The 26,531-nt window shown below is 46.5% G+C and overlaps 1 protein-coding gene across 1 annotated transcript in view; it reads right to left on the bottom strand.

Moving 5' to 3' along the window:
• The window catches only part of RYR1 (ryanodine receptor 1), a 170,535-nt gene that overhangs the window by 90,882 nt on the left and 53,122 nt on the right, over positions 1 to 26,531 (bottom strand). Inside the window, exons 22-42 of the mRNA XM_058196238.1 lie at positions 24,692 to 24,796; positions 23,690 to 23,793; positions 21,808 to 21,891; positions 20,872 to 21,031; positions 18,385 to 18,532; positions 17,033 to 17,235; positions 16,765 to 16,939; positions 15,758 to 15,966; positions 14,549 to 14,931; positions 13,711 to 13,843; positions 12,442 to 12,602; positions 11,214 to 11,379; positions 9,232 to 9,318; positions 7,954 to 8,180; positions 6,160 to 7,084; positions 5,160 to 5,360; positions 4,005 to 4,116; positions 2,965 to 3,114; positions 2,453 to 2,726; positions 1,698 to 1,812; positions 528 to 660 (exon numbers count right to left, since the gene is read on the bottom strand). Of these exons, the coding sequence (XP_058052221.1) occupies positions 528 to 660; positions 1,698 to 1,812; positions 2,453 to 2,726; positions 2,965 to 3,114; positions 4,005 to 4,116; positions 5,160 to 5,360; positions 6,160 to 7,084; positions 7,954 to 8,180; positions 9,232 to 9,318; positions 11,214 to 11,379; positions 12,442 to 12,602; positions 13,711 to 13,843; positions 14,549 to 14,931; positions 15,758 to 15,966; positions 16,765 to 16,939; positions 17,033 to 17,235; positions 18,385 to 18,532; positions 20,872 to 21,031; positions 21,808 to 21,891; positions 23,690 to 23,793; positions 24,692 to 24,796 (4,255 nt within the window). The remainder of the gene's footprint in view (positions 1 to 527; positions 661 to 1,697; positions 1,813 to 2,452; positions 2,727 to 2,964; positions 3,115 to 4,004; positions 4,117 to 5,159; positions 5,361 to 6,159; positions 7,085 to 7,953; positions 8,181 to 9,231; positions 9,319 to 11,213; positions 11,380 to 12,441; positions 12,603 to 13,710; positions 13,844 to 14,548; positions 14,932 to 15,757; positions 15,967 to 16,764; positions 16,940 to 17,032; positions 17,236 to 18,384; positions 18,533 to 20,871; positions 21,032 to 21,807; positions 21,892 to 23,689; positions 23,794 to 24,691; positions 24,797 to 26,531) is intronic.

The raw sequence follows: 26,531 nt of genomic DNA, 5'->3' as shown, positions 1-26,531 counted from the left end.
ATGGAAAGAGACAGGAAGGGAAGGGAGGGAGGGAGTTCCATCAGTGAACTTAGTAGTGCCCCAGAGGTTGTAGCAACCTGGCAATGCCACCTGAGAACAGGGCATTACGATCACACTACTCTCCCTTGCATCAAACTTCAAACAAATTTCAAAACCCCAATAAAATATTTCAAACTATGTGGGAAAATTTTGGGGTTTACATCACAAGGCCCCAAACAGGTTCAATGCTAACCTGCCGGCTTTTTGCTCTCTCTAGTAAGAGTCAATATCCTTAATAGTGTATCGATCATCCCTGGTGTTGATCGTCTCCATTGCAACCCAGGCTGTTTCCCAAGCACAGCAATCGCTGGTGGGTTGCCCTAGGTTCGATCCGGTTCTTGCGAACCGGTAGTAAAACCGGGGGGGGGGCTCTGCCCACCCACCCAGATGTTGTCTAATACGATCTGCGCATGCGCAGAAGCTTCTGCGCGATCCCGTTGCGAACCGGTAGTAAGGGTAAGTAGAGCCCACCCCTGACAGCAACTCACCAAGGCCGATCCCGCTATTCTGCAGCAGGTAGCTGAGATGGTCAAACATGGAACGCTGGTTCTGGCGACTGATGCGGCAGAAGTAGCACAGGAAGCGGCAACAGTTGGTCACCATTTTAGGGAAGCGGATCTCCTGTTTACGGGATGAGAGGGAGGTTCCTTGATGGCTTGAAGGTGCGCCTGCACCATCAAGCCATTTTCCGCTAGCTGCATGCTACTCAAGCTCTCGCTGTCATGAACTTTACACCTGGGTGAAACGGTGCATCGTAGGGCAAGAATTTTTGAATCAAGGTATCTCAAAAAATGGGCTAACTTAGGGAAAGTATCCAAAGTCCAAGACCCATGACCTCCCTGTGGGGGTGAAATTTGGGGACGTTGTGGCTATTTCAGGGCTAACTGGCTGTTTCTGCATGGCTGGGCTACTTTTGCAGTCAGGTGATCTTCATTTTCACTGTTCTGTGACAGTTTCCCAGCCAGTCTAGCAATCCCTTGCTCTCACTTATCTGCCTGTACGGGAAGGGGAAAGGGGAGATTTCCAATGTTCCCTGCCAGATTCCCACAAGTAAACTCAATGGAGAAGTCAGCAGGAGTTCAGAAGTTGCTCCTGCTCCTGCTACCTGCCCTCAGTCTTTCTGTTTCTTGGCTTAGGTAAGGAAATATCTCTGAAACAATGACCTAAAGAGAGAGTTTTAGCTTAAAATAATATCAAATACAAAGGTTTTTAAGGAAAGGTAGACAACCTAGCAAGGAGAACACGCTGTCTGAAATATCCTCCTTGAAGCTCAGGATATGTTTTTTCCACTTATTATTTTTTTTTTAAATGGGGAAATGTTGAAAAATGTGGTCCAGCTATTACCATCAGAATAGAGAGCTGGAAGGATCCTCGGAGGTCTTCTAATCCAACCCCTTGCTCAAGCACTTTGGACAAGTGGTTTCCAGTTTTCTCTTAAAAATAAAGGATTCAGTGATGAATCTTGCGGTACCTCTTGTTTCCAAGAATGGGGGTCCGATGGGGCATTAAAGCAAGTGTCTCCAACCTTGGCAACTTTAAGACTTGTGGACTCCAACTCCCAAAGTTCTCTAGGAGTTGAAGTCCACAAGTCTTAAATTTGCCAAGGTTGGAGACCCCAGCACTACAGCATTGACTGGTCAAAAAACAAGGCCTCTTACCTTTGAGTCTCCTCCTCCTAGAACATTCACCATCACCTCCATGACGGTCTCATGCATTCCCAGGGCCCTCATCAAGTTGGGGTGCTGGTAGAAGACTTTGTTGTTCATTATATTCCTAGCCAAAAAAAAGAACAGAGAAGCAGCAATTGGACGACAAAGCAGATGGGAGGACGTGAGGATGGGAAAGGAAGAACTGAAATCCTCAACCCAACCGGTACATCTTCTTTTAATGACCCCACAATCCCTTGCATTGGAATGGAGTATGGGCAACTGAATGGAGTTGATTGTTTACTGGACGGATGCCCTTCCGGTCGCCAATGTGGAGGTTTTTTTCCAGCAGATATAATCTCATTGTGCCCAGAGAGAGCGAAATATCTGCCTCTACCTAGGACTGAACTCACACCTTTAGGTCATCGCACCACTCTCAACCCAACAGGTACAAGCGGGATGAAAATGAGAATTAGCAGCGGAAGGATCAAAAAGTTGGTCTTAGAGAAGAGCTACTGTGACTACATCATCTTACTACAACCTGATGCCTTCTGGATGTACTCTAGACCAGTGATGGCGAACCTATGGCACATGTGCCACAGGTGGCACAGGGAGCCATATCTGTGGGCACGCGAGTGTTGCCCTAGCTCAGCTCCAGCACGCATGTGTGTGCTGGCCAGCTGATTTTTGGGCCTTCTGGGCCCACCGGATGTCGGGAAATGGGCCGTCTACAAGTTCAAGAAGCTACAGGAGATGAAATCACATACCCAATACTCTGGATCATCAGGTTCTCCTCCTCAAGTCCCATCTGAACAATGAGCAGCGAGCGGATCTGCCCCAGGCACTCCAGGAGACTCATGGTATCTTCCACTGAGTTGGCATTGATGGTATAAGCCTTGGGCATAGCGCGGATGAGCTCACCAAGGCCGTCGTATTGCCGATGGAGAAGGCTGAACATCAACCGGACTAGCTCTGGGTTCTGGACAAAAGACTCTTGGGCCCAATGGACCATCGTGTGGGAGATCAGCTCTTGCAACGTGCCTACAGAGTGGGGAGACCAGGATGAGCCTACGGCATCTTCTTCAGAACTTCTTCAGCTGGTCTTCACCAACCTGCCTCCATGACTGTTAATGGTCTCCTGGTAGAACTTTGACCACTCATGTTTAGAACTGATAAGAACTGGATATCCCAATGCTTGGAAGGCCCTAAGTCCCCTCAAAACCGATTTATGGGTTGGCTACATCACTCTCTTTCCCCTCCACCACTTGGGGATACCTACTGGGTTTCGGTTCCTCTTCCGGAGTCTGCTCATCTTGCTCTTCTTCTTTTTTCTTGCGAAGGTTCACTACCTTCTCCACCAAATTCATCAACCGCCGGTGAAAGGAAGTATCTTCCTCTTCCTGTTCCTCCTCCCCCTCGCTTTGGATTCCTGTAGATAAAAGATGCCGAGCTCCTGAGTGCAAAAAATTATAACAGGGGACACTGGAGGCAGGATGAAGCAAAATCCTACTCTGTCTGAATGCCCAGGAAAAGATATTAAACTAGGATGAATGAGATCATTATGGAAACTAAGATTAAAAACTACAATAAAGGGGTTCGTGTACCATTGATTCCATATTGGGATGTCCAGCCTTGGCTACTTTAAGACCCGTGGAATTTAACTCCCAGAATTCCAACCTTAACTACTTTAAGACCCGTGGAATTTAACTCCCAGAATTCTAACCTTAATCACTTTAAGACCCATGGACTTCAACTCCCAGAATTCCAACCTTAATCACTTTAAGACCATGGACTTCAACTCCCAGAATTCTAACCTTAATCACTTTAAGACCCATGGACTTCAACTCCCAGAATTCCAACCTTAATCACTTTAAGATCCATGGACTTCAACTTCCAGAATTCCAACCTTAATCACTTTAAGACCATGGACTTCAACTCCCAGAATTCCAACCTTAATCACTTTAAGACCCATGGACTTCAACTCCCAGAATTCCAACCTTAATCACTTTAAGACCCGTGGAATTGAATTCCCAGAATTCCAACCTTAACCGCTTTAAGGCCTGTGGATTTCATCTCCCAAAATTCCCCAGCCAGCCAGCTGGGGAATTCTGGGAGTTGAAGTCCACAAGTCAATGTTGCCAAGGTTGTGGAGACACCTCTGTTCTATGTCAGATGGATGGATATACTTTTCTGAATGAGCTCATTCTCAATTTCCCTCTGGTTCGAAGTGGTCCAGAATTCCAGAATTGTGTCCCAAACTCTTCCATAGCTTTCTCTACTTTGAGTTGATACGTGCCCTTCAAGCTTCCAGGGTCTTACCGCAATGGCCTAATAGATCAGTATGAAATTCCAGCAATTCATCTCGGATCTCTTCAGGTACCGGACAATCCTCAATATCGGCACCATTCTTAAAATGTAGCAGCATGTTGATCTGTTAGGAGAAGAACATTCTTGTTCTGAAGATGCAAATTCCATATTCTAGGGAACTGCCTTAGGAGACACCTTGAAACTTCAGCTGGGGCCAAACACACCAACTGTGACATTCCCACAGGATCCCACTACTACAGGAGTTGCATGGACTATGGATGTATGGTTGCTAAGTGAACCATGTGGTCATTAAGACAATCCAGCTTCCCCCGTTGACTTTGCTTGTTGGAAGCTGGCTGGGAAGGCCACAAATGGTGATCATGTGACCCTGGGGCACTTCAACTGTCATAAGTACATGCCAGTTGCCAAGAGCCCAAATTCTGATCAACTGACCATGGGGATGCTGCAATGGTCATACGTGCAAGAAGTGGTCGTAAGTCGTATTTTTCAGTGCCATTCTTAAATTGAACAGTCACTAAATGAATGATTGTAAGTCAAGGACTAGCTATATGGGAGTCGGGCAGCCAAGAAACATCTAAATCTAAATCTAAATCTAAATCTAAACCTAAATCTAACTCCATATCTAAATCGAACTCTAACTCTTAAATCTAAATGCAAATCTAAATGTAAATCTAACTCTAAATGTAAATGTAAATCTAACTATACCTAAATGTAAATCTAACTCTAACTCTAAATATAAATCTAACTATATCTAAATCTAAATAACTCTAACTCTAAATCTAACTCTAACTCTTAAATCTAAATATAAATCTAATTGTATCTAAATATAAAATCTAAATCTTAAATCTAAATGTAAATATAACTATATTTAGCTCTAACTCTGACTCTAAACCTAATTCTAAATCTAAATCCTAAACTCTAAACCCAAACCCTAAATCTAAATCTAAACCCTAAACTGGAATCCCCCAGGCGCATTTAGTAACAAGTTATCCAACCATCCTGGATATACTAGCCCTTCCCAGAGTTTCAAACTCCTAAACCCGACGCTGCCGATACGCATAACACATTTGTATGTTCTACCACTGAGTGGTTCTCCCTTCCATTTAGCTCTGGCTCCTCCCCATCCCCTGGAGCCCCGCCCAATACCTGCTCCTGGGGAGGAGAGCGGAATTCCCGGGTGCGCCTGGCGGTCTCCGCAGCCGACATGGTGAAGGCTTGCATCAGCGTGGAGTAGCGCTGCCGTTGGTTGGTCTGCAGCCTGTCCACGTAGCGCTCCGAGAAAGCAATGATGGCTTCCACACGGTGTTGCAGCTCGCGGTCCCAGAAGAACTGCAACAGGTTGCACATCTGTAGGAGGAGGAGAAGGGAAGGGGATGGGGCAGAGAGAAGATGGAGGCAGAGTTAGGTGGAAGAGTCTAAGAAAGAAAAGGCTCTCTAGGTGTCGCAGTGCAAAACGGGCTGGACATATTAATGATCCAGAGATGCCTCCAGATGAGTACCTAGCTTAACAGAATAACAGAGTTGGAAGGGACCTTGGAGGTCTTCTAGTCAACCCCCTGCTCAAGCAGGAAACCCTATTCCATTTTAGCCAAATGGTTGTCCAGACTCTTCTTTAAAACCTCCGGTGTTGGAGCACCTACAACTTCTGGAGGCAAGCAGTTCCGCCGATTAATTGTTTGGTCAGGAAATTTCTCCTTAGTTCTAGGCTGCTTCTCTCCTTGATTAGTTTCCATCCATTGCTTCTTGTCCTACTTTCAGGGGCTTGGAGAATAGATTGACCCCATCTTCTAATTCTACCTAGAACTTAGTTCTAACTAGAACTAAGGAGGAATTTCTGGACAGTGAGAACAATTAATCAGTGGAACAACTTGCCTGCAGAAGTTGTAAATGCTCCAACACTGGAAATTTTTAAGAAAATATTGGATAACCATCTGACTGAGATGGTGTAGGGTTTCCTGCCTGGGCAGGGGGTTGGATTAGAAGGCCTCCAAGGTCCCTTCCAACTCTGTTATTTTGTTATTCTGTTCTGAGATGATATACTATATGCAGTTTCTTTCTTCTGCACAAACCCCCCTTCAAGTATTTGAAGGATGCAGCTGGAGGAACTGAAAGAAACGAAGAGAAATCTCAAACTTCCTTCTTTTACCTGCAACTTGACAGATTCGGGAAGCTTCATTTGAAGCAGGCCTTCTTCCAGACCTTCCTCGTCCTCTTTGGGTTCAGCTTCCCCAGCTTCAATGGCCTTCAGCTCCTGCTTTTCTCCTTCTTCGGCTTCTTCCTTCTGCTCCCCTCCAGCCTCTTTCTCTTCCTCTTCCTCCTCCTCCTCTTCCTCTCCTGCTTCTTCCTCCTCCACATAGCCCTGGTCTTCTCCTTCCCCGGCTGCCTCCTCAGCCTCCACCGGAACTTCCTCCTCCTCTTTGGATTCTCCAAAGACATTGGGGTCAATCATCTTGAGGATATGGCGCACGTCTTCATCTTCAAACACACCCATGATGAGGAGGGTGCAGACCAATTTGAGAACAGGCACAAATTGGAACTCTACACTACCTCCGACAGGGTCACGGGTATGTTGCCCTCCATCTTGGACAGCCTCTGTCAGCATGTTGATGGCCTTCACCTTCAGCACATCCAACGGGATGGAAGGACTCAGCTGGTAGAGCTCAGAGCTGGTGCTGACAAAACAGGTGTCGGAGAAGTGGAGCGGGGGGCGTAAGCAGGTGCTCATGCCCACCCCGGGCAACCCCGGTTTCTTCATGCCATCCGGGAACAGCGTGATGCTCTTGGTCTCATCCGTCATGGGGACAATGAACTCACTGTTCATCATGAGGCGGGAACGCTTGGCCGACTCCAGGTGCATGCTGATAAGGAGGTCGTAGTAGCCACTACGCAGCAGACCTGGAAGGTGGTTGCTCTCGATGGTGTAAAGCAATTGTGACTCGTCCACATGGCTGCACAAGGCATGGGCCACCCGATTGTTGCCCAAGGCGCACACGGCACAGTACAACTTCAGACTATGGGAATGGAAAGTCAGCAGGTCTTGGCGCTCGGACAATTCCAGAATGTCTATACATCTGAAAGAGGGATGGGGGGAAAGTTTGAGAGTTAAAGAGGAAGGGAAGTTCCAAGTTTGGTACCATCTTAAAAAGGGGAACTATTTGCTAATTGGCGAAGATTTTCCATCTCCCAATGTTCATGCATATATGCCTCCCTTTGCTAAATTAGGCAAGCAGAAAAAAGCCTAAATACTAAATATTTTCAGAGGATAGTTTTTTATATATATATAATTATAGTTGCTCTTTCTCTGTTGGTCCTAAAGAACCACGAATGATATGTGGAGTAGGTAGGTTCTGTATTGCTGTTTGCCTACGGACAGAATCTTGCCAAACTAAAGCAAATATATGCGTAATTGTTAAATCTACCCTGTGAATTGCTGGGGAAGGTTCACCCTTGCTCTTTTCCTGCCGGCAACACATTCCACCAAGCTCCACTGTCTCTTTGTCCTCTGAGAAAGAGCCACTCCCTCCTGCAACTTCAGACTACATTGTCAAGTGCAAGCAACCTGATCCATTTGTGAAAGGTCCGTGTCAGCAACTTTATTGTGTTTGAACTACTGTATTTTTCGGAGTATAAGACGCACTTCCCCAATCAGAGTTTTTTTTTTACTTTTAAAAGCATTTTTTCTTTTGCCGGAAAAAATGCTTTTAAAAGTAAAAAAAAAAAAAAAGATGGCCACGTCCACCCAGTCACATTACCACCCCCCACCAAGCCACACCCACAGAACCGGTAATAACAAATTTTACATTTTACCCCTGCTTGGGACCCTGAAGATTTCAACTCCCAGAGTCGCCCATCCAGGTCGGGCTGCGAAACACCAAAATCATCACCCTGGAGGCGTTTGCCTGTTTGTCTGAAGTGAAATGGAAGAGTACTAGATTCTCACCGGTTTTCCTCTGGAATGTGAAGAGCCATCATGATGTTTGGTTCCAGGCATTCAACCATCCAGCCATGGCGGTCGCTAAAGCGAGCAACGTCCACCCGTAGAAACTCATTGGGCATACGGCTCCAAGTCATGGGCGCCAGCATTTGGATGGCAAGGCGAGGTGGGCACTGGGGCTCCGGGTTTTTCCTCTCGCTCCGGAACATGGCAGCTGATATCGGCATAATATTCTGTCCCGCAAGGAGTTGGAAAAGTAAAAGAAAAACTGTGTATCAACTAATCTGCGTATAATATCTCCAACCCAACCTGATCCAAGGGGGAATTCCTTCATTATTCCAGGAGCAATATATATATATTTATTTGTTTTCTGAGGTTTTCGCGGGTGTTTGTATGTAGGTCTTTGGTTATTCGGGTTTGCTCCCATGTAAAATTGGAAGTGTCTTGGCGACGTTTCAACGAAGTCTCATTCGTCATCTTCAGGTCACATTCGTCATCACAGCCAAGCTCCCACCCAATCAGTTCAAACCCCCACTAGCAGTTAAAAAGGAAGAAACAGCTGCAATCACACATTGCTCCCAGAAGCACGAAGCTGAAGCCTGAAGAAGACGAATGAGACTTCGTCGAAACGTTGCCAAGACACTTCCAATTTTACGCGGGAGAAAACCCGAATAACCAAAGACCTACATACAAACACCCGCGAAAACCTCAGAAAACATATATATATATATATATTAATTTTTTCCAACGTGCAGCTTCAGGGATGGGCCTTATCAGGGGTGAAATGCTCCCGGTTCGGACCGGATCACCTGATCCGGTAGCGATGGCGGCAGGTGGTTTGGAGAACCGGTAGAAAAATCCCTGCCCCCCCCCCCCGCATGCCCAGCTGAGCCGCACGATCATCAGAGGTTTTTTTTTTTTTTACTTTTAAAAGCATTTTTTCTTCAGCCAAAAAAATGCTTTTAAAAGTTAAAAAAAAAGCCTCTGATGATCACGCGGCTCAGCTGGGATCGTTAGAGCCTTTTAAAAGCATTTTTTCTACAACCTCTTCAGCCGAAGAGGCTGTAAAAATGCTCTTAAAAGCCTCTGACGATCAGGCAACTCAGCTGGGATCGTCAGAGCCTTTCAAAAGCTTTTTTTTCAGCCAAAGAGGTTGTAGAAAAAATGCTTTTAAAAGTAAAAAAAAAAAAGTTTGCCACGACCACCCAGTCGTATTACCTCCCACCAAGCAACGCCCACAGAACCGATAGTAAACACATTTTACATTTCATCACTGGGCCTTACCTTCAGTTTTCCCAGTTCAAATTGGATGACATTCTGGTTTGTTGGGAGAGCGACAACAGCTGGAAACAGTTTTGTGTTGGGCTCCACCTGAGATGGACCGGTTGTGGGAGAAGAGAAGCCAAAATAAAATAAAATAAGGGATTATTGGGGAATATTACAGCAACTGTAAATATCTAAAGAGAAAAATGGCATCTTTTGGTTAGGATACTGAAATAGGGTAGCATCTTACAATATAGATCGGGGTCTCCAAACTTGACTATTTTAAGACTTGTGGACTTCAACTCCCAGATTTCACCAGCTAGCCTTTGTGAATTCATAATTCACACAAATCTATCAAATTGGCCCATTCCAGTCTCCAGGGCTGATTCTCCATATTTTTAAAAATACCCAGCTGACTACCCTGTTTGCCTGAAAATAAGACATCCCCAAAAATAAGCCCTGCCCCCCGCCCAAAATCCTCCCCGAAAATATTTAGCCACATGCACAGCCAGTCTCCGCCATTTCCTCTGGTTAGGGTTAGGGAGGCAGAGCTGGAAATCAATTAAGACGGCAAGAGGAGCCCCGTCTTGCTCCATACACCCCAAAATAATAAGACCTCCCCAAAAACAAGGCCAAGCACTTATTTTGGGGTTCAAAAAAATATAAGACAGGGTCTTATTTTTGGGGAAACATGGTAGCATCTGGAATGGATTATTATTTTTTTAAAAACACTCAGCTGAATATCATCTGGATTGGATTATTGTTATATTATTTGCAAATGGTTGGGAGAACCTACAGGATATTCTCTCCGCTGGTTATCCCGGATTCCTTTTCTAAAAGCTTCACGTTAAGGAACCCAACATCTTTGTTGTCTTCTGCAGCCAAGTAATCAAGAGCCCAAATCATCCAACTCAGGGCTATCAAGCTCCATTTCATTGAGGGCCACATCAGGGTTGTGTTCGACCTTGGGAGGGGGCGTGGGCAGGGTGGGTGTGGCCAGCTCGACATCACTCGTGTCGGGGGCCCATTGGTGGCCCGAGCGTTCTGCCAGTGACAACGGGATCCCGAGCTCCGTTTCGGCTGTGACTGCCTCCTGCAACCCTCTGCCAGCAAAAACGGTGCCACCCATGGCCCTCGTGAGCTCTGCTTTCGGCTGCGATGGCCTCCTGCAACCCTCTGTCAGAGAAAAATAAACTCGGGAGGGCCAGATGCAGCCCTTCCGAGCTCTGTTTTTGCTGGTAGAAACACCGCGAGATGGTCCTTTGCTATTTCCAGGGTGGCCCGGCGGGCCAGATCTAAGCACCTCACGGGCCGCATCCAGCCCCCGGGTCTTGAGTTTGACACCCCTGATCCAACTCCTCCTCTGAAGATGAGGATTTCCTGATCTCTTCTAAACATGTCGTGTCCCACTCCTCCGCTGACGGCCAGGTCAGGGAAATCCGAATCAGGCGTGCCTAGCAAAGTTCTCAAGGCAGGCAGGAGACCAGAAAGTGACTTCAGCAAGATATGTTCGACTTTGCCTGACTCAGAGAATGCCAGAAAGCAGATCCTTTATATAGGCCATGGGGTGTGGCTCCATGATTCAGCACTTATCCAGGCCTGCCCCTCCCTTCCTTCTGTCGCCGCCACCTATCAATTCTTCTGAAGTGAGGGTCACTCCAGTCTCTAGCTGTTGGTAATTGACCTCCTTCAAGCTCACATGCTGTGGGGGAGGGGGAGGGGTCTAGTTGCTCCATTTGCCTGGGCATGGAGCCAGAGCTGGGGGCTGGAGGTACTTCCTCCTCCTCAGCCTGTCTGGGCATGGAGCCAGGGCTGGGGCTGGGAGGCATACTAGGACATTCCTCAGCATTTGGAAGCAGATAAGAAGGCCCCGGCTGCGGTGAAAGCGGACGAGACACAACAAAACACTTTCTTGATTGCTTATCCGTCCATCCAAACGTCTCCCTAATAAATTTCAGCCCTCCCGTCAACTCTCCTGCGGAACGTCTCCTGAATCCGCTTACCTGGAAGAAGGTGTTGACTTCTTTCCCGTTGGCTGTGAAAGTCATGAGCCCCGTGGCCAAATCAAGAAGGCAACCGATCACCAGATCCACTGTGCTCACTCGGGTCTGCTGGGTACTGCTGACAAACTCCCCTCCCCAAACCATGTAGCAGTTGCTTCTCTTGATACTGTTGAAATGAGAGACAATGGAGATAGCGATAGCAATCAGACTTACCGTAATTTTTGGAGTATAAGATGCACCTTTTTCCTCCAAAAAAAAGGGTGAAAATCTGGGTGCATCTTATATACTCCAAATGTAGCTCCACCCAGCTTCTCAAACGGAGGTTTCAGAGGCTGCAAGAAGCTTCAGAAAAGAAGCTCCCAAACAGAGCTTCAGAAAAAAAGCCCCCAGATAGAGCTTCAGAAAAGAAGCCCCCAAACAGAGCTTCAGAGGCTTTTTTGTCTGAAGCTCTGTTTCGGAGGCTTTCAGAGGCAGAAAGAAGTTTTTTCTGAAACAGAGTTTCAGAGGCCAAAAAAAAAAAAAAAAAAGCCAAAAAAAAAAAAAAGCCAGGCACAGAGCTCACAACCAAGGAACCTGTTGCTAAAATTCACCTCTGGGAACAGCTGATTGGGGGTATTCTGGAAGGCCAATCCACCCGCCAATCAGCTTTTTTCTTATTTTCCTCCCCAAAAACTAAGGTGCGTCTTATACTCCGGTGCGTCTTATACTCCGAAAAATACGGTATATACCGCTTTATACTGCTTTACAGCCCTCTCTAAGCGGTTTACAGGGTCAGCATCCTGCCCTCCCCCAAACAATTTGGATCCTCATTTTACCGATCTCAGAAGGACGGAAGGCTGAGTCAACCTTGAGCCTGGTGAGATTCGATCTGCCAAACTGCAGGCAGCCGGCAGTCAGCAGAAGTAGCCTGCAGTACTGCACTCTAACCACTGCGCCAACGCAGCTCATGACCTATCAACCTACTTTTACTTGAGATACTACAAGCCTTTGGATTGGAGACCCAGAAGGCTTGAAGCTACACCTCTCCTTCTCCCAAATCCTTCGAGGCAACTGCACCCCCCTTGTTTCCACACCAAAAGGTGGTTTCGCCCTTCGTTCAACTGGAAAAAGACTCTTTGAACACCCCCAGATCTGGCCAGATCTCCACTCTACTGTCACCTGCTACTATTCCTCAGAAATGGCTCATAGCTGATCCATAACGCACAGCAGAAATCTGGGTAACGCTCACCTGTCGTGGATGTTTCCCTTGTCATCCCCCATGGTGACCGTGACGTTGCGCACCTTTGTGAGGTCAAAGTTCATGTCGTGCTGGTGATAATCGGGGGTCACCCAACCTACCCAGACAGTAGTGGGCTCTTGGCCTGCAAATATCCGGACCGAGTAGTAATACTGTTAGGTTGGAAAGAGAAAAGTGCAAAGGGTAAACAATATGGCGTGGGACACGCAGTTCCTCACACAAATGTTACTGATACTTGAGCAAAAATATTCTGTAAATAACTCGTGGACAAGAGATTATCAAAAGAACACGCTATTTTTGCCCCCATCCAGCATTTCCATTCTGGAATACCGGAAATGCTGTGGTGGAATGTAGTCTGGATTTCCAGGAGGGAGAGGTTGCATTCCAGAAGAGTAAGAGACAGCAAAGTTAAGATAGCTTGGTAGGGAGGAAGAGAGTTAAGACAGCTCCTCCCCAGAAGTTCTCAGAGGCTGTCAAAGTTTTGATGGATAGGTTTTCTCTCGTTCCAGGACACGCTTTTCTGATGGGGGTGGGGGCGGCCTGTCAGACCTGGAAGCCATCTTTTATATTTGGGCCTTCAGGCCTGCCACATATTCTTCTGTGGGAAAATGGGAGGGGGGATTGCATAGAGTATGGGTGATATGTAGTATGTAGTCAAAATAACATTCCTTTCTCAGAGAGTCAAGGACACATTGCCCTAGCAGCTGGAGTCAGATGACTGGGAGGTGTTTCCAGTTTGGACGATGGATGACTGGACCATGTGATAGACATGAGGGTGCTGGGCAGGGACTTGAACTTTCACTTGGGTGGGGAAAATCTGGAAGCTTTCAGATTCGGGTTTTCCCAGATGTGCCAATATGATATCTTCAATAAAATGGAACTTTGAGGAAATTCAAGCCTTGGAGTCTTTTTTCATTGGGGGTGTTACTTGGAACCCTGACATAAGGAACAACTTCGAACTGCTTAGAACTCTTGAGTGTCTTTTTTGGGTTTTCGAACCTTACATCAATCATGCCAAACTAAAGCAATTACTTCCGTCTTTAACGATAGACTCTGAGTACTTCTACAGAGGAACTATCTTGACTCTCCCAACCAAACTATCTTAACTTTACTGTCTCTTATTCCTCTGGAATGCAGCATGTCTCATCTGGGAATCCAGATTACATTCCACCACAGCGCGTTCCAAACTAATTGGGATATTTTGTCTGGTAGGAACAGGCAATATTGTACTCAGTCACTAGATATCCAAGTTCCTGTTACCGTTGTGGTGTTCATGACGATCTCTGGATCATCCCGGTCATCAGGAACTACTTCCTCTTCAAGCCGAGGTACCGTGGGGACTACAGGAGCAGGGGTAATGAGGGTGGTGGCTTTCTTAGCTTTGAACAAGAAGCTGGAGAAGATAAATAGGAAGGAGAGTATGATCAGAAAGGACAGTAGATCCTTCACCTAAGATATCCCACCTGATTTCCTCCAGCGCACACTTCTTGGAAATGAACCCTGCTCAACTCAACTAGTTCAGAATCAATACATGTCATGTTGATAGTCTTCCACACCAAGAATGCTTCTTCTCCCACTTTGCTATCTAAAGATCTAAAGATCAAGGTAATGATAATTTAATAGCTGACCAGCTGCTGTAAGGCTGTAAACCGAGATGATGCAATGAGAATGAGTCAGCAGGGTTATTGCCCTTTTAAGGCCGAGGATGAGTTATTGCCCTTTTAAGGCCGAGGATGAGTTAGCAGGGTTATTGCCCCTTTAAGAAGCTGTCTATATAAGGGAAGCCATTAGACCGTCTCTCTCTCTCTCTCTCCTCGTGCATCTCTCCTCGTCGTGTTCTATCTGCATTGTAGCTCTCCGTGTAGAGTTGAAGATTGATTGCTTGCCTGGTATATGCCTACCACGTGTATGTCTGTATATAGAAGTCTTGTATATAAACTACTGTTTGTAATGACAGAACCTCTGTGTCCTGTATTTTGCTCTTGGGTTGTCTCACACTGTAAACACTCTGACATTTTTCATTATTCCTTTCGAAACCAATCATCTCCCCACTAGGAGATTTCCTGATCTCCTGGCAAGCTTTCCATAGAGTTCTTACCCTCTTTTGGCTTTGCTTTTCTCGTTGGAGGAATCCTTCTCGTTCTCTGCTTTAGGGGCCTCTTTGGGTGGCTCCTTGTGGGTAGCCGGGGAACCCGGGCCTTGTTTCTCCTTCTCGGCTTCCTCGGCTTCCTTGCGGCTGGCAGTTTTCTTCAACTGCTCAAACTCGGAATCAAGGTCAACGTCCTTGACCTCATCTTCAGGGATGGTGAGCGCGTGAGTGAGTGGAGTGGTACCAGCTGGGACCTTGAACTTCTCATGGAACTCCACTGGCATACTGAGGCGCAGGAAGAGGAGTTCCACAATGGCATTCTGGGAGCCGAACGTTCGGTGCGTCAGCTTTAGACATGGTGGGTTGTCCACGGTGCCGTCAATCCGTGACACCTGCCCACGGAGGACCAAAGCAGAAGGTTAGAGTAGCAGTGGACAAGCTTCTTCCCAGGTGCATCCTAACCCTCCATAGCTGTTTTTCGAAGTACTATGGAGACCCCCTCTTTAGAGTCCTCCAGAACTTATAAACAAATATTCATTAGTAGAAAGATAAGTGGTAAAATTTAATTTGTTCAACATTACTAATCTTCTGATAGGTCAGGTAGACATGGAGGTGGCATCAGAGGAACAGAGGATCGTAGGAGATATGAGCTTTCCAAACCAATATACCAATAACCACACTTCCTCTTAGCCATGAAAAATCTCTCATCTCACTTCAGTCGTAAATTCAACCACAATCTTGCCATACGACAAACCAATCCTCACAGATGCTCCATTAGTGCCTCTGGTTCATCTGTTCTGGAATTATGTGATCATTTTTTATTGCCACATTTTCTCCATGCCAGGCCACTATTTGGCTCATGAAGCTCCCTCAGTTGGCACCCACCAAGCTTCAAAATCCCTTCCAGCTCCCAGTCGTTCAAAATGGCGGCCCCTCTCTCCTCACTAAGTCAACCCAAAAGTATCTTTATTTATTTATTGGAATTCATCAAACAAAAACAAGAACAAGAATAAGAGAATAAAAATACAATGACAGGGATGATAGGCACATTAATGCACTTGTGCACGCCCCCTCTTGCTCATAAATCCCTCCCACTTCAGAGTGTCCTCTTGCTACCACAGTTGCCTCTCAAACATGGAGCTCTCCTTATCAACATTTGAGTCCCAAAGCACACCTTCCACAGGGGACACCCTCCAAGGCTCCGCCCCTCTGACTTACCTCGTAGTGAGGGTGTTCATCGGGTACGGGGGAAAACTGAGGCAGGCTTTTGCTGAACCACATAGTGACCTCCCGCTTCGTGTTGATCGCAAAGGGTTCGTAACCTTCTTGGAGACCACAGATGGTGAAATAGCGAAGACTGCTGACATCTTGACCCAGGTTGAGTCGTCCCACTTGGGACAGACCCAAGCTGCACACTGGGATGAAGCCTGTAAAAGATGGGGAGGAAAACAACAAACTTTAATTCCCAGGAATGAGTAAATTAAAGTTTCGCCTCCACCAGTGTCGGATAGGAAGGCTGTGCAGAGTGGTGAGGACAGCAGAAATGATGATTGGAAGTTCACTTCCTTTATCCAGGACACGGCATGTAAACACTGCTTGGCCAGGGTCCACAGTATTGTCAGGGATGGTACACATACTCTCCATACCAGTTTTCCTTATGACCTTCTGGAAAAACAGGAAACTTTCTCTGTTAATGAGGTGGAAAGCACAGGAATATTTAGAATTGGCTTTCCAACAGTTGTGCCAAGATGATATCTCCTAATAAAGCTGTTCTTTGAGAAATCAACCTGCCTCAGAGTTCTGTCTACAATGGGGTTATTACTTGGAAAATTGACAGTGGGTGCTCCATCACTGGAGCTTTTTATGAAGAGACTTGTCTCAAATTGTATAGGTTCTCCTTCTTGAGCAGGGGGCTAGACTAGAAGACCTCCAAGGTCCCTTCCGGCTCTATTCTGATTGATTGATTGATTGACTCTTTTTTCTGCTATGTCTTCAAGACAGACTGTGATTGATATGCATGTTTGTATGCTTATAGGTTTTGGTGTCATTTTTGTATAGTTTGACATTTTTGGATGATGCCGCTGCTCTTACTATAGTGTTGTTGTTATTTTGAGGGTGGTGCATTGGAATTTCATTTTAACATGTCCCATTGTGTATACAGGAAAATGACAATAAAGGTTGTTCAGCCTTTGAAGGGTCCGAGGTTCGGGGACGGTCCTGCTTACCATTTTCGGTCTCTATTTCTTTGAAGGCTAGCTCTGACCCCGAGTCACTGATCAGCATCTCCCCGTTCAATGTAAACATGATGTGGTTATCGGTCAGGTCAATCATGCATCCGACCACATCTCCCGGTTGCCACTGGCGACCAAAAGGCTCACTCCCTACATGCCAACGCTGACCCTGCAGGACGGAGACAAACGGAAGGGATGCTTCAGGGAAAGGGAACGAGAAGAAGACAAGGATGAAGAGGAGGAGGCAGCAGCCCAGACTCACCCGATGCCCGTTGAAGACGTAGGCGAGGTCGTCGGCTCCCAGCTCCACATCAGGTCGCACGTCCGGGCGGGCCCACCCCACCCGCATCTCGCCGGTGGTGACGGCTTCAAACTCAAAGTACCATTTGCCCGACTTCACCGCGTAGAACTGCTCAGCACGGAAAATGCGGACTTTTTCCAGCCGGCCCTTGGTCAGTTCTTGAGCTGTTCAGAGACCAAGAAGACCGGAGGATAGAAAAGCAAGACAAAAGGGATACACCAGAAGGAATTAGTGGACTAGGAAATACATCCCATCTCCACTTAAGTAAGTCCACTTAAGTTGGAAGGGACTTGGCAGGTCTTCTAGTCCTTGTTCAAGTAGGAGACCCTATAGCATTCCAGACAGGTGGCTGTCTAATCTCTTTTGAGAACCTCCAGTGTTGGAACACCCTCGACTTCTGGAGGCAAGTCGTTCCACTGATTAATTGCTCACACTGTCAGGAAATTTCTCTTTAATTCCGGGTTGCTTCTCTCCTTGATTAGTTTCCATCCGTTGCTTCTTGTCCTGCCTTCAGGTGCTTTAGAGAACAGTTTGACTCCCTCTTCTTTGGGGCAGCCCCTCAAAGATTGGAACACTGCTATCAAGTCACCTGTAACCCTTCTTTCCATTGAAGTAGTCCCACCCAGTTCCTGCAACCACATTATACTTCAAAGTAATCTGATTCTTAGCTTATTTATTTATTAAACGTTTATGCTGTGCATCTTGCTGATGTGATGACTCTGGGCTGCTCCAATTAATTTTGGTTCATTTAATATTTTAGGTTTTAATGTCTTGTACCTCCGTCTTCATGAAGTTTGTAAGCTGCCCAGAGCTGCTCAAATGCAAAATGAGCGGCATATAAATGTAATAAAAGAATCAATGAATTAAACCTAAAGGCTAAAACATACAATGAACGGTTGCAGGAACTGGGCCTGGCTAGTCTAGTAAAGAGAAAGACCAGAGGAGTCGTCCAATATTTGATGGGCTGCCACAGAGAGGAGGGGGTCAAGCTACTCTCCGAAACATATGAAGGCCAGACAAGGAACAATGGATGGAAACTGAACAAGGAGAGTTTCAACCTGGAAATAAGGAGGAATTTTCTGACAGGGAGAACAATCAACCCATAGAACAGAAGTTGCCTTCAGAAGTCATAGGAGCTTCATCACTGGAAGCTTTCAAGAAGAGACTGGACTGCCATCTGTCAGAAATGGTGTGGGGTCTCCTGCTTGGATGGGGGGAGGGTTGGACTACATGACCTACCAGGTCCCATCCAGCTCTGTTAATCTAATGTTAAGGAGTAGAAACCAGAGGCCAAAGAATGGACGGACACTCACTGGCTTCCTGATCTGGGGGCTCAATGTTGTATCCGTAGCCAAGGAGGGTCCGCACCGCTTCCCGCAAGCTGTCCCGGTTTGTCTTCTTGGTCCTCTCGTCGAGGAGGTGGTAGGGCACCAGACGGGGGTTACGCTTGTTTTTGATGTCCTACAAACCCAAGAAGGACATACGGGTCTATGAACACAAAGCAGTTTAACAAAACGTATCACAAAGCCACACTGCTGTAACCTAGGCCCAAGTAGTTATTACCAGACACAATCAGTCCTAAACAAACATGTTTTATTAGAACAGCTGAGAATTACTTCATTCTCAGCTTAGTCCAAATTAATTCCAAAAGGGCCGGGATAGCTCAGGCAATAGAGAAGCCTGTTATTAGAACACAAAAGCCTGCAATTACTGCAGGTTCAAGCCCGGCCCAAGGTTGACTCAGCCTTCCATCCTTTATAAGGTAGGTAAAATGAGGACCCAGATTGTTGGGGGGGCAATAAGTTGACTTTGTAAAATATACAAATAGAATGAGACTATTGCCTTACACACTGTAAGCCGCCCTGAGTCTTCGGAGAAGGGCGGGGTATAAATGTAAACAAAACAAAAAAAAAAAAAACAAAAAAAAAATCCTTCCGAAAAAAGTTATTTGGCCTTATCACAAACTTTTGTCTTCTTTGGCACCCTGCCAAAGGCAAAGCCCCACGAAGTTCAGAAACAAGAGATGCCAACTAGAAACAATTGTAGCAACGTTGCTTTCCTACAAAGAGCCCAAGAGCCATTGCTGCTCTTTTAAGCCTTATGGGAGGGACCAATCATCTCCTGGCCTTACTCCCAAGTTGTCCTTTTTGCTTTAGCTGCTCTTGCCTTTGGCAGCTCTTCGCATGCGTGCAATAGGCTCCTCCTGTTCCTCTGCCTCTCTGCTGTCTGCCTCTGGAGGCTCCGAAGCCCATTCATCGGTCCCAGATAGCCCTGGCCCCATCTCTGCCTCCAATACAGAACCCTCGTCCGGGCCTTCCCCAGACTGCAGGACTGGCCCATTGTCCTCCCCAGCCTCCTCACTGTCCAATTGCGCTGCCAGCTCCGTAGGCTGCTGGTGGACCACAACACACGTGTCTTACTAGAAAACTGGCAGGAGTGGAGATGACCTGGAATCTTGTGGTACACCACCAGATACCACCATTGTGGTTCCTCATCCCATACCGCACCCTGAGTCATGCCCTTCCCCTGCCAGGTTGTGGCTTTCAGCCATCAGTCCATATCCATAGGGACCCTATGTCAACTCTGAATCCAACCTGTCTGAAGCCATCTTTTTCTGCTTCATAGTTGCTTCATACCGTGTTTCCTCAAATATAATATAAATATTATAATTTATATATATATTATATATATTTATATTTAAAATAGTATAATTTTTTCAAATATAAATATTTTTTAAATTATCGGCCATTTATTAATAGTTTCTTTTAATTTCTTTTAATTGTATATACTCTGTATTTTATTTCGGCTGTACACCGCCCTGAGTCCTTCGGGAGAAGGGCGGTATAAAAATCTAATAAAATAAATAAATAAATAAATAAGACCCTATCTTACATTTTTTTGAACCCCGAAATAAACTCTTGGCCTTATTTTCGGGGAGGTCTTATTATTTTGTGGCGCATGGAGCAAGATGGGGTTCCTCTTGCCATCTTACCTGATTTCCAGCTCTGTCTCCCCAACCCTAACCAGAGGAAATGGTGGGAACCGGTTGCGCATGCAACTTAAATATTTTCGGGGAGGGCTTATTTTCGGGGGGGCTTATTTAAGCGCATGCGCTCAAAAGCCTGATTGGGCTTATTGTCCGGGGAGGTCTTATTATTTGGGAAACACAGTAGTTGCCATGTACTGGGGGGGGGGGGAGGAAGTAGATAGACTGTCTCACAGACATAACAAAGAGCCTTCCCATGGGAACCAAGGTCACCCCAACAGGTGGCAGTTGAAGGAGGAAAGGAGTGACCCAACTGTTTTCATTGGACATTGTGACTTGGAACACTTGGGGAGGGAAACAGTTACTCTAATTATGCTATAATCGCGGGAAACTTCAGAGTTGGTTTTCACTAGCCGTGCCAATATGATGTATCCAATAAACATGTTTTTTGAGGGACCTTCCTGCCTCGGAGTCCTGATTTCTTTGGATGCATTACTCGGAATGCTGATACCCCATATAACAGGGGTACCTAACCCCTGGGCTGCAGCTATCAGGCCGTGGCCTGTTTGAAACCGGGCCGCACAAGCAGCAGGCGCGTCCAGACACAAATCTCCCCTCACAGAAATGGTGGCCACTTGTGCTCGTACGCAAAACCTCCCTCTATTTATAGAGCACGTTCCCACCATTCACACAATTGGAGCTCCACACACTGATGTCCACCCCCCTGCCACTCGCAGGGAACTATCCCCTCTCCCCCTGCCAGGCAGGTTGGGGACCGCTGCCCTAGAAAATTCTTTCTTCCGGAGTCCCACACCTGTACAACACTGTACGTCCAACCCTGTTGGACCCGATCCCTTGCCCAGACGTTGTGTCCGTTCTCAGCCAGCTTGTCCACCAACGTATTCTGGGCTGGAGTGAGCTTGATGTGATTGAGATCCAAGGGTGCTGGTTTGTAGCCGTTGGACATCATGTACCTGCAAAGGAGGAAAGTAGATGGGACACTTAAGACACTATAAACCAGGGGTCTCCAACCTTGGTCCCTTTAAGACTTGCGGACTTCAACTCCCAGAGTCCCTCAGCCAGCAAAGCTTGGAGGTCATCTAGTCCAGGGGTCTCCAACCTTGGTCCCTTGAAGACTTGTGGACTTCAAGTCCCAGAGTCCCTCAGCCAGCAAAGCTTGGAGGTCATCTAGTCTAGGGGTCTCCAACCTTGGTCCCTTTAAGACTTGTGGACTTCAACTCCCAGAGTCCCTCAGCCAGCAAAGCTTGGAGGTCATCTAGTCCAGGGGTCTCCAACCTTGGTCCCTGGCTGAGGAACTCTGGGAGTTGAAGTCCACAAGTCTTAAAGGGACCAAGGTTGGAGACCCCTGCTATAGGCAAAATCAACCTCTACACTAAGGGTGTCAAACTTAAGGCCCAGAGGCCAGATCCAGATGCTTAGATCTGAACCCTAACCCTAACCCTGGAAACAGAGTAGGACCAGCCCATGGTGCCTCTGCCAGCGAAAATGGTGCAGCTCACCCAAGCTCTGTTTTCACTGCAGGAGGCCATTGCAACTGAAAACAGGAGCCCATTTTGGCTGGCAGAGTGCTCGGACCAGTACAAGTGACCCTGACGTGAGTGACATCAACCCACACCTGGCCACGCCCACCTCGGCCTCGAGGTCAAACACAACCCTGATGTGGCCCTTAACAAAACTGAGTTGACACCCCTGCGCTACACACTCAACACACTGAAGCCAAACCGGTTACGTTTTAGGCAGCTTGGTTTTCTTCAGGTTCTCTTCGGCTTTCTCATCCGCCATGCCCACATGGCATCCAAGAGCAAGCAAGGTCCTAGAAAAGAAGAGACCAGATTGTAATCATTCCAGGCGGGTGGGGGAGGAGCTAAGCCACACCCCTCTTCTCATTTGGGTAGCAAAAATGGCGCAACAAGGTTCAAGTCCCAAGGACACTCCACAAAATCGGCCCTGTGTTGAGAAACTAGATGGTTATCCAACAAACTGAAACACTACCATTTGCAGTTTAAGGAGAAACTTCCTAACAGGGGGGAACAATTAACCAGTGGAACGACTTGCCACCAGAAGTTGTAGGTGCTTCATCACTGGAGATTTTTTAGAAGAGATTGGACAACCACCTATCTGAAATGGTATAGGGTCTCTTGCTTGAGAGCAGGGGGTTGGATTAGAAGACCTCTAAGATCCCTCCCAGATGTATTCGGATTGAGATTGATTGATTTTCCTACTGGACCGACAGTTAAGGAGCAAACTGTACCCCAATCAAGGAAGGAGCAACTCAGTTCCTGCCGCAATTTTTTCTGTTGGGAATTATTACAGACTGTACAGTAATTGAGACTAAATTGATTTTAAATCTAATAACAGCAGCAAGATTACTAATAGGACAGTACTGGAAGAAAAAAGAAGTACCTACAATAGAAGAATGGATATTGAAAGTTGCCAATTTGGCTGAGATGGCGAAGATATCAGCCTTTTTGAAAGACAATACGCAAGAAAGATACTTAAAGGAATGGAAAAAATGGATTGACTATATTCAAAGTAGATATCAGACTAAGAGTTATCAGACTGCCTTTGAATGATTATGATGTATTATTTTTGATTGTTTTCGGGGGAAGTTAGGAATTGATGATTGTAGGGGTATAATTAAGTTGGGACGAAATTTTTTTAGCATATGTTTGTTTTATTTTTAACTATACCTTGTGCTCGTTCCGGGAAGTCAGTGGGGGGGAGGAGGGTTGTGAAGGGAGCGGGGAGGGGAGGTGGGGGGAAATTTTCTGTAAAACTTTTTGAATAAAAAAAAAAAAAGGAAGGAGCAACTCAGACAAACAAACTAATAGTAAACAGCGGGCTAATCAAGAAATCTCCAAGAACTGACTGGGTATGCCACTAATATATAAACAAACCCCAATACACGTTCTATCCGAACCGCGTGATACGGTAGGGCTGACTGCGCGAAGCCCCACCCACCTACGCGGAGGTCATGACATCCCTTTTTTGCAATAATTTTCAGCCTCTGCACATGCGCAGAAGGCTTTGCGCATGCGTGGACGACTGCATGTGCGAGCGAACCTAGCGCGCGGGCGGGCAGCGCACACACATTTGCGAACTGGTAGGGAAGGTGAGTGAATTTCACCCCTGACTCACTCCCCTTCTAGCACTGATGATGTTCTCTAGTTGGGTGGTGGAACGTCTGCAAGAAAGCAACCAAACTCAGAGAGCACCAAGGACCCTACAGTCTTCCTTTTCCTCTTCTTTCTCCCCCTCTCCTCTCCAAAAACCCCAATTTCTCAATTTCTTTTAGCTCTGATGATGTTACCTAGTTGGGTTATGAAATGTCTGCAGGGCAGCAACCAAGCTCAGAGAGCTCCAAGGGCCCTACGCTTTCTTTATGCTTCACCCAGACTGATTCCATTCGAACTGATGGAGACATTCCATTTGTTGTGACTTTCTCAGTTTCCTTTTAGCCATCCAAATTCCTCCGCTAAGCAACCTTTTATCTAAATGTCCGTGCAATCTCCATCATGGGCTACAATCCAAAGATCTGGGCTACAGATCTTTGATAGATCCTGACCCATTTCAAGGTATCTTCCAGGGATCCCGCCCCCCCAATCACTCACTTGAGGGTCTCTCCCGACATCTGAAGGTTGTAATTGCGTTCCGGCTCAGGAAGGCTGTGGAAATCTAACAAACAAGGGTGCAGATGTTTGTTGTCATCCCGGACCTGAGATTTAAACAATGGTGGATCAGCGGACCCTTGTTACAATTTCATTCAGGAGGCAAAAAGAGATCCGGTTTCACCAGGGCTATGATCCCTATTCCGCTAAAGACAGGGATTGTAAAGTTCGCATCCCTCGTGCGACGTCATCGCGAGGTGCCCGGTGTCGTCGTGGCTTGTTAAAGACACCGAGGGCTACACAATCCTTCTTGCACAAGGAAAGGCATGGCAACCTCCAACATCTTGTTGTGGCCCGCCACTGCAGAGCTGGGGGCAGACTCGGAGGATGAGGAGGTTGGGGAGGAACTTGGGCCAGCTCTAGAGTCTGGGGAAGGCTTTGATGGATGCTCTGCGTCAGACGCAAAGATAAAGTCAGGGCCGTCCGATATTTCCCAGCCACCAGAGAGGCAAGCTGTCTTTGAAGGCTGAGATAAGTGAGGAGGAAGAACAGCTGGGACCTGTTCCAGATGCACATATGCACAGAGCTGTTAGGAGAGGAGGACAAGGAATTGACTTGGGAAGCAAGGCACACGTGGACACTGAATGGCCCCTCTCTGGCTGGGGAATAAATAGAAGGAAAGGGGAGTGGGTGTCATAGGAGACAACCGTTCGTATTTCTGAAGATTCTGCTCATTGTGTTTCATGCCACAAACACTGCTTGCCAGAACTTAATTTGCAGCCTTTCGGCTGGGAGCTCACGACCTGGCAATTATAGCAAGGAACTGATAAGGTCTGTTACTGCAGCTAACCCCTTAAAGGACTCTTGCCTGGACTTTTCGGTGTGTGATTGCCATTAATTCACAGGAGATAAATCAAGAGGGGGTTTTCGGGACAAGGACTCTGTTTCTGGCTTCTGCTAAGGCTGGGTCAGAAAACATCTGGGCTCCCGAAGAGTAGAACTCACCGGTCCGTAGATCCATCCCTGCTCAATGCGAGTGAGGGCCCAGAGTTCGTGGATATTCTCTGCCAGTTTCTCCCGGATCTTCTCAAGGTGGGGAGGCAATACGATCTGCGGGGGTTAAAGAAAAAAAAAAAGGGAAAGAGAACGAGAACGAGGCTATTAAAAGTAGCAGACCGTTTTTAGTGGCAGACCGTTTACTAGAGGTAGTCCTCAACTTACAGTTTGTTTAGGGTACATTCAAAGTTACCCCTACCCTACGGAACGATCTTCCCCCTGGACTCCCGACAACTTCCTGACCTTCGGACCTTCCGCCGCGAGCTGAAGACGTACCTATTTTTCCGTGCAGGACTGGCATAGAATTTTTAGATTTTATTATTGGGTTTTTAATTTTTAATTGGGTTTTATGGTTTAAATGTATTTTAAATCGCGGCCAAATTTGAATAAGTTTTTTAATTATTGTTTTATTTGTATTGTGTTATTGATTGTTTTTTACCTGGCTGTAAACCGCCCTGAGTCCTTCGGGAGAAGGGCGGTATACAAATTAAATTATTATTATTATTATTATTATTATTATTATTATTATTATTATTATTATTACAACGGCAGTGAAAAAAGTGACTTATGACCGTTTTTCACACTTACGACCATTATGGCCGTGCGATCAAAATTCAGCTGCTTGGCAACTGACTCATATTTATGACGGGGTCATGGGATCCCCTTTCTGACCAGCAAAGCCAGATTCACTTATTTATTTATTTTATTTTATTTTATTCAATTTTTATACCGCCCTTCTCCCGAAGGACTCAGGGCGGTGTACAGCCAAGTAAAAAATCACAATATCAATATTAAAAGAAATTAAAACAAGCATATTATAAAATGGCCAGATTTAAAACGAATTAAAATATTAAAATATAAATAACCCAATAAAATTTTAACCCAATAAAATTTTAGGCCAGTCCCGCTTGAATAAATAAGTGCGTTTTCAGCTCACGGCGAAAGGTCCGAAGATCAGGTACTTGACGTAAACCAGGGGGTGGGAGCCCCCACAGAGAAGGCCCTGCCCCTGGGGGCCGCCAGCCGACTTAACAACCTTCTTAGTAAGGTAACAACTGCGGTGATTCACTTAACAGGAAAGGTCATAAAATGGGGCAAAACTCACTTCACCAACGTCTCCCCTAGCGACAGAAATTTTGCCCTTAACTGGGGTTGTAAGTTGGGGACTACCTGTAATCAGACCTCAGCTTTTTCTTAAACTACAGCATAACCATCGTTTTCCCATTTCCTCATCCTCGTCATGCATGCATTATCAATACAGGTTTGATTGATTAGGTTGGTTGGTGATCAATCCATCGACCAGGAGAATGAATTTATTTCTGTAGTGTGGGAGAGAGAGAGGGAGGAAGGGAGGGAGAAAGAAAGAAAGAAAGGAAGGGAGCGAGGAAGAGAGGGAGCGAGGGAGGGAGGAAGAGAGGGAGGGAAGGAGGAGAGAGGGAGGAAGGAAAGAGGGAGCGAGGGATAAACAAAGGAAGAGAGGGAGAGAGGAAGGGAGCAAGGAAGAGAGGGAGGGAGGGAGGAGAGAGGGAGAAAGGAAAGAGGGAGCGAGGGATAAACAAAGGAAGAGAGGGAGAGAGGAAGGGAGCAAGGAAGAGAGGGAGGGAGGAAGGAAGGAGGGAGCAAGGGAGTGAGTGAGTGAATGAAGGGGAACGTGAAAGTGCCCACAAGTCCTGCCAGCAGTCACCCTAACGACCAGTTTTGCTCTCCAAACATTGGAAAGCAAAATTGCCGCATTTCCACATTTTGTTCTCAAGTGCTCTGCCCAAGGAAGCTGAGATTTTATTTTTAT

Source organism: Ahaetulla prasina, chromosome 10 (assembly GCF_028640845.1).
Source record: "Ahaetulla prasina isolate Xishuangbanna chromosome 10, ASM2864084v1, whole genome shotgun sequence".
NCBI lineage: Eukaryota > Metazoa > Chordata > Lepidosauria > Squamata > Colubridae > Ahaetulla > Ahaetulla prasina.
This window is presented reverse-complemented; position numbering and strand designations above follow the sequence as displayed.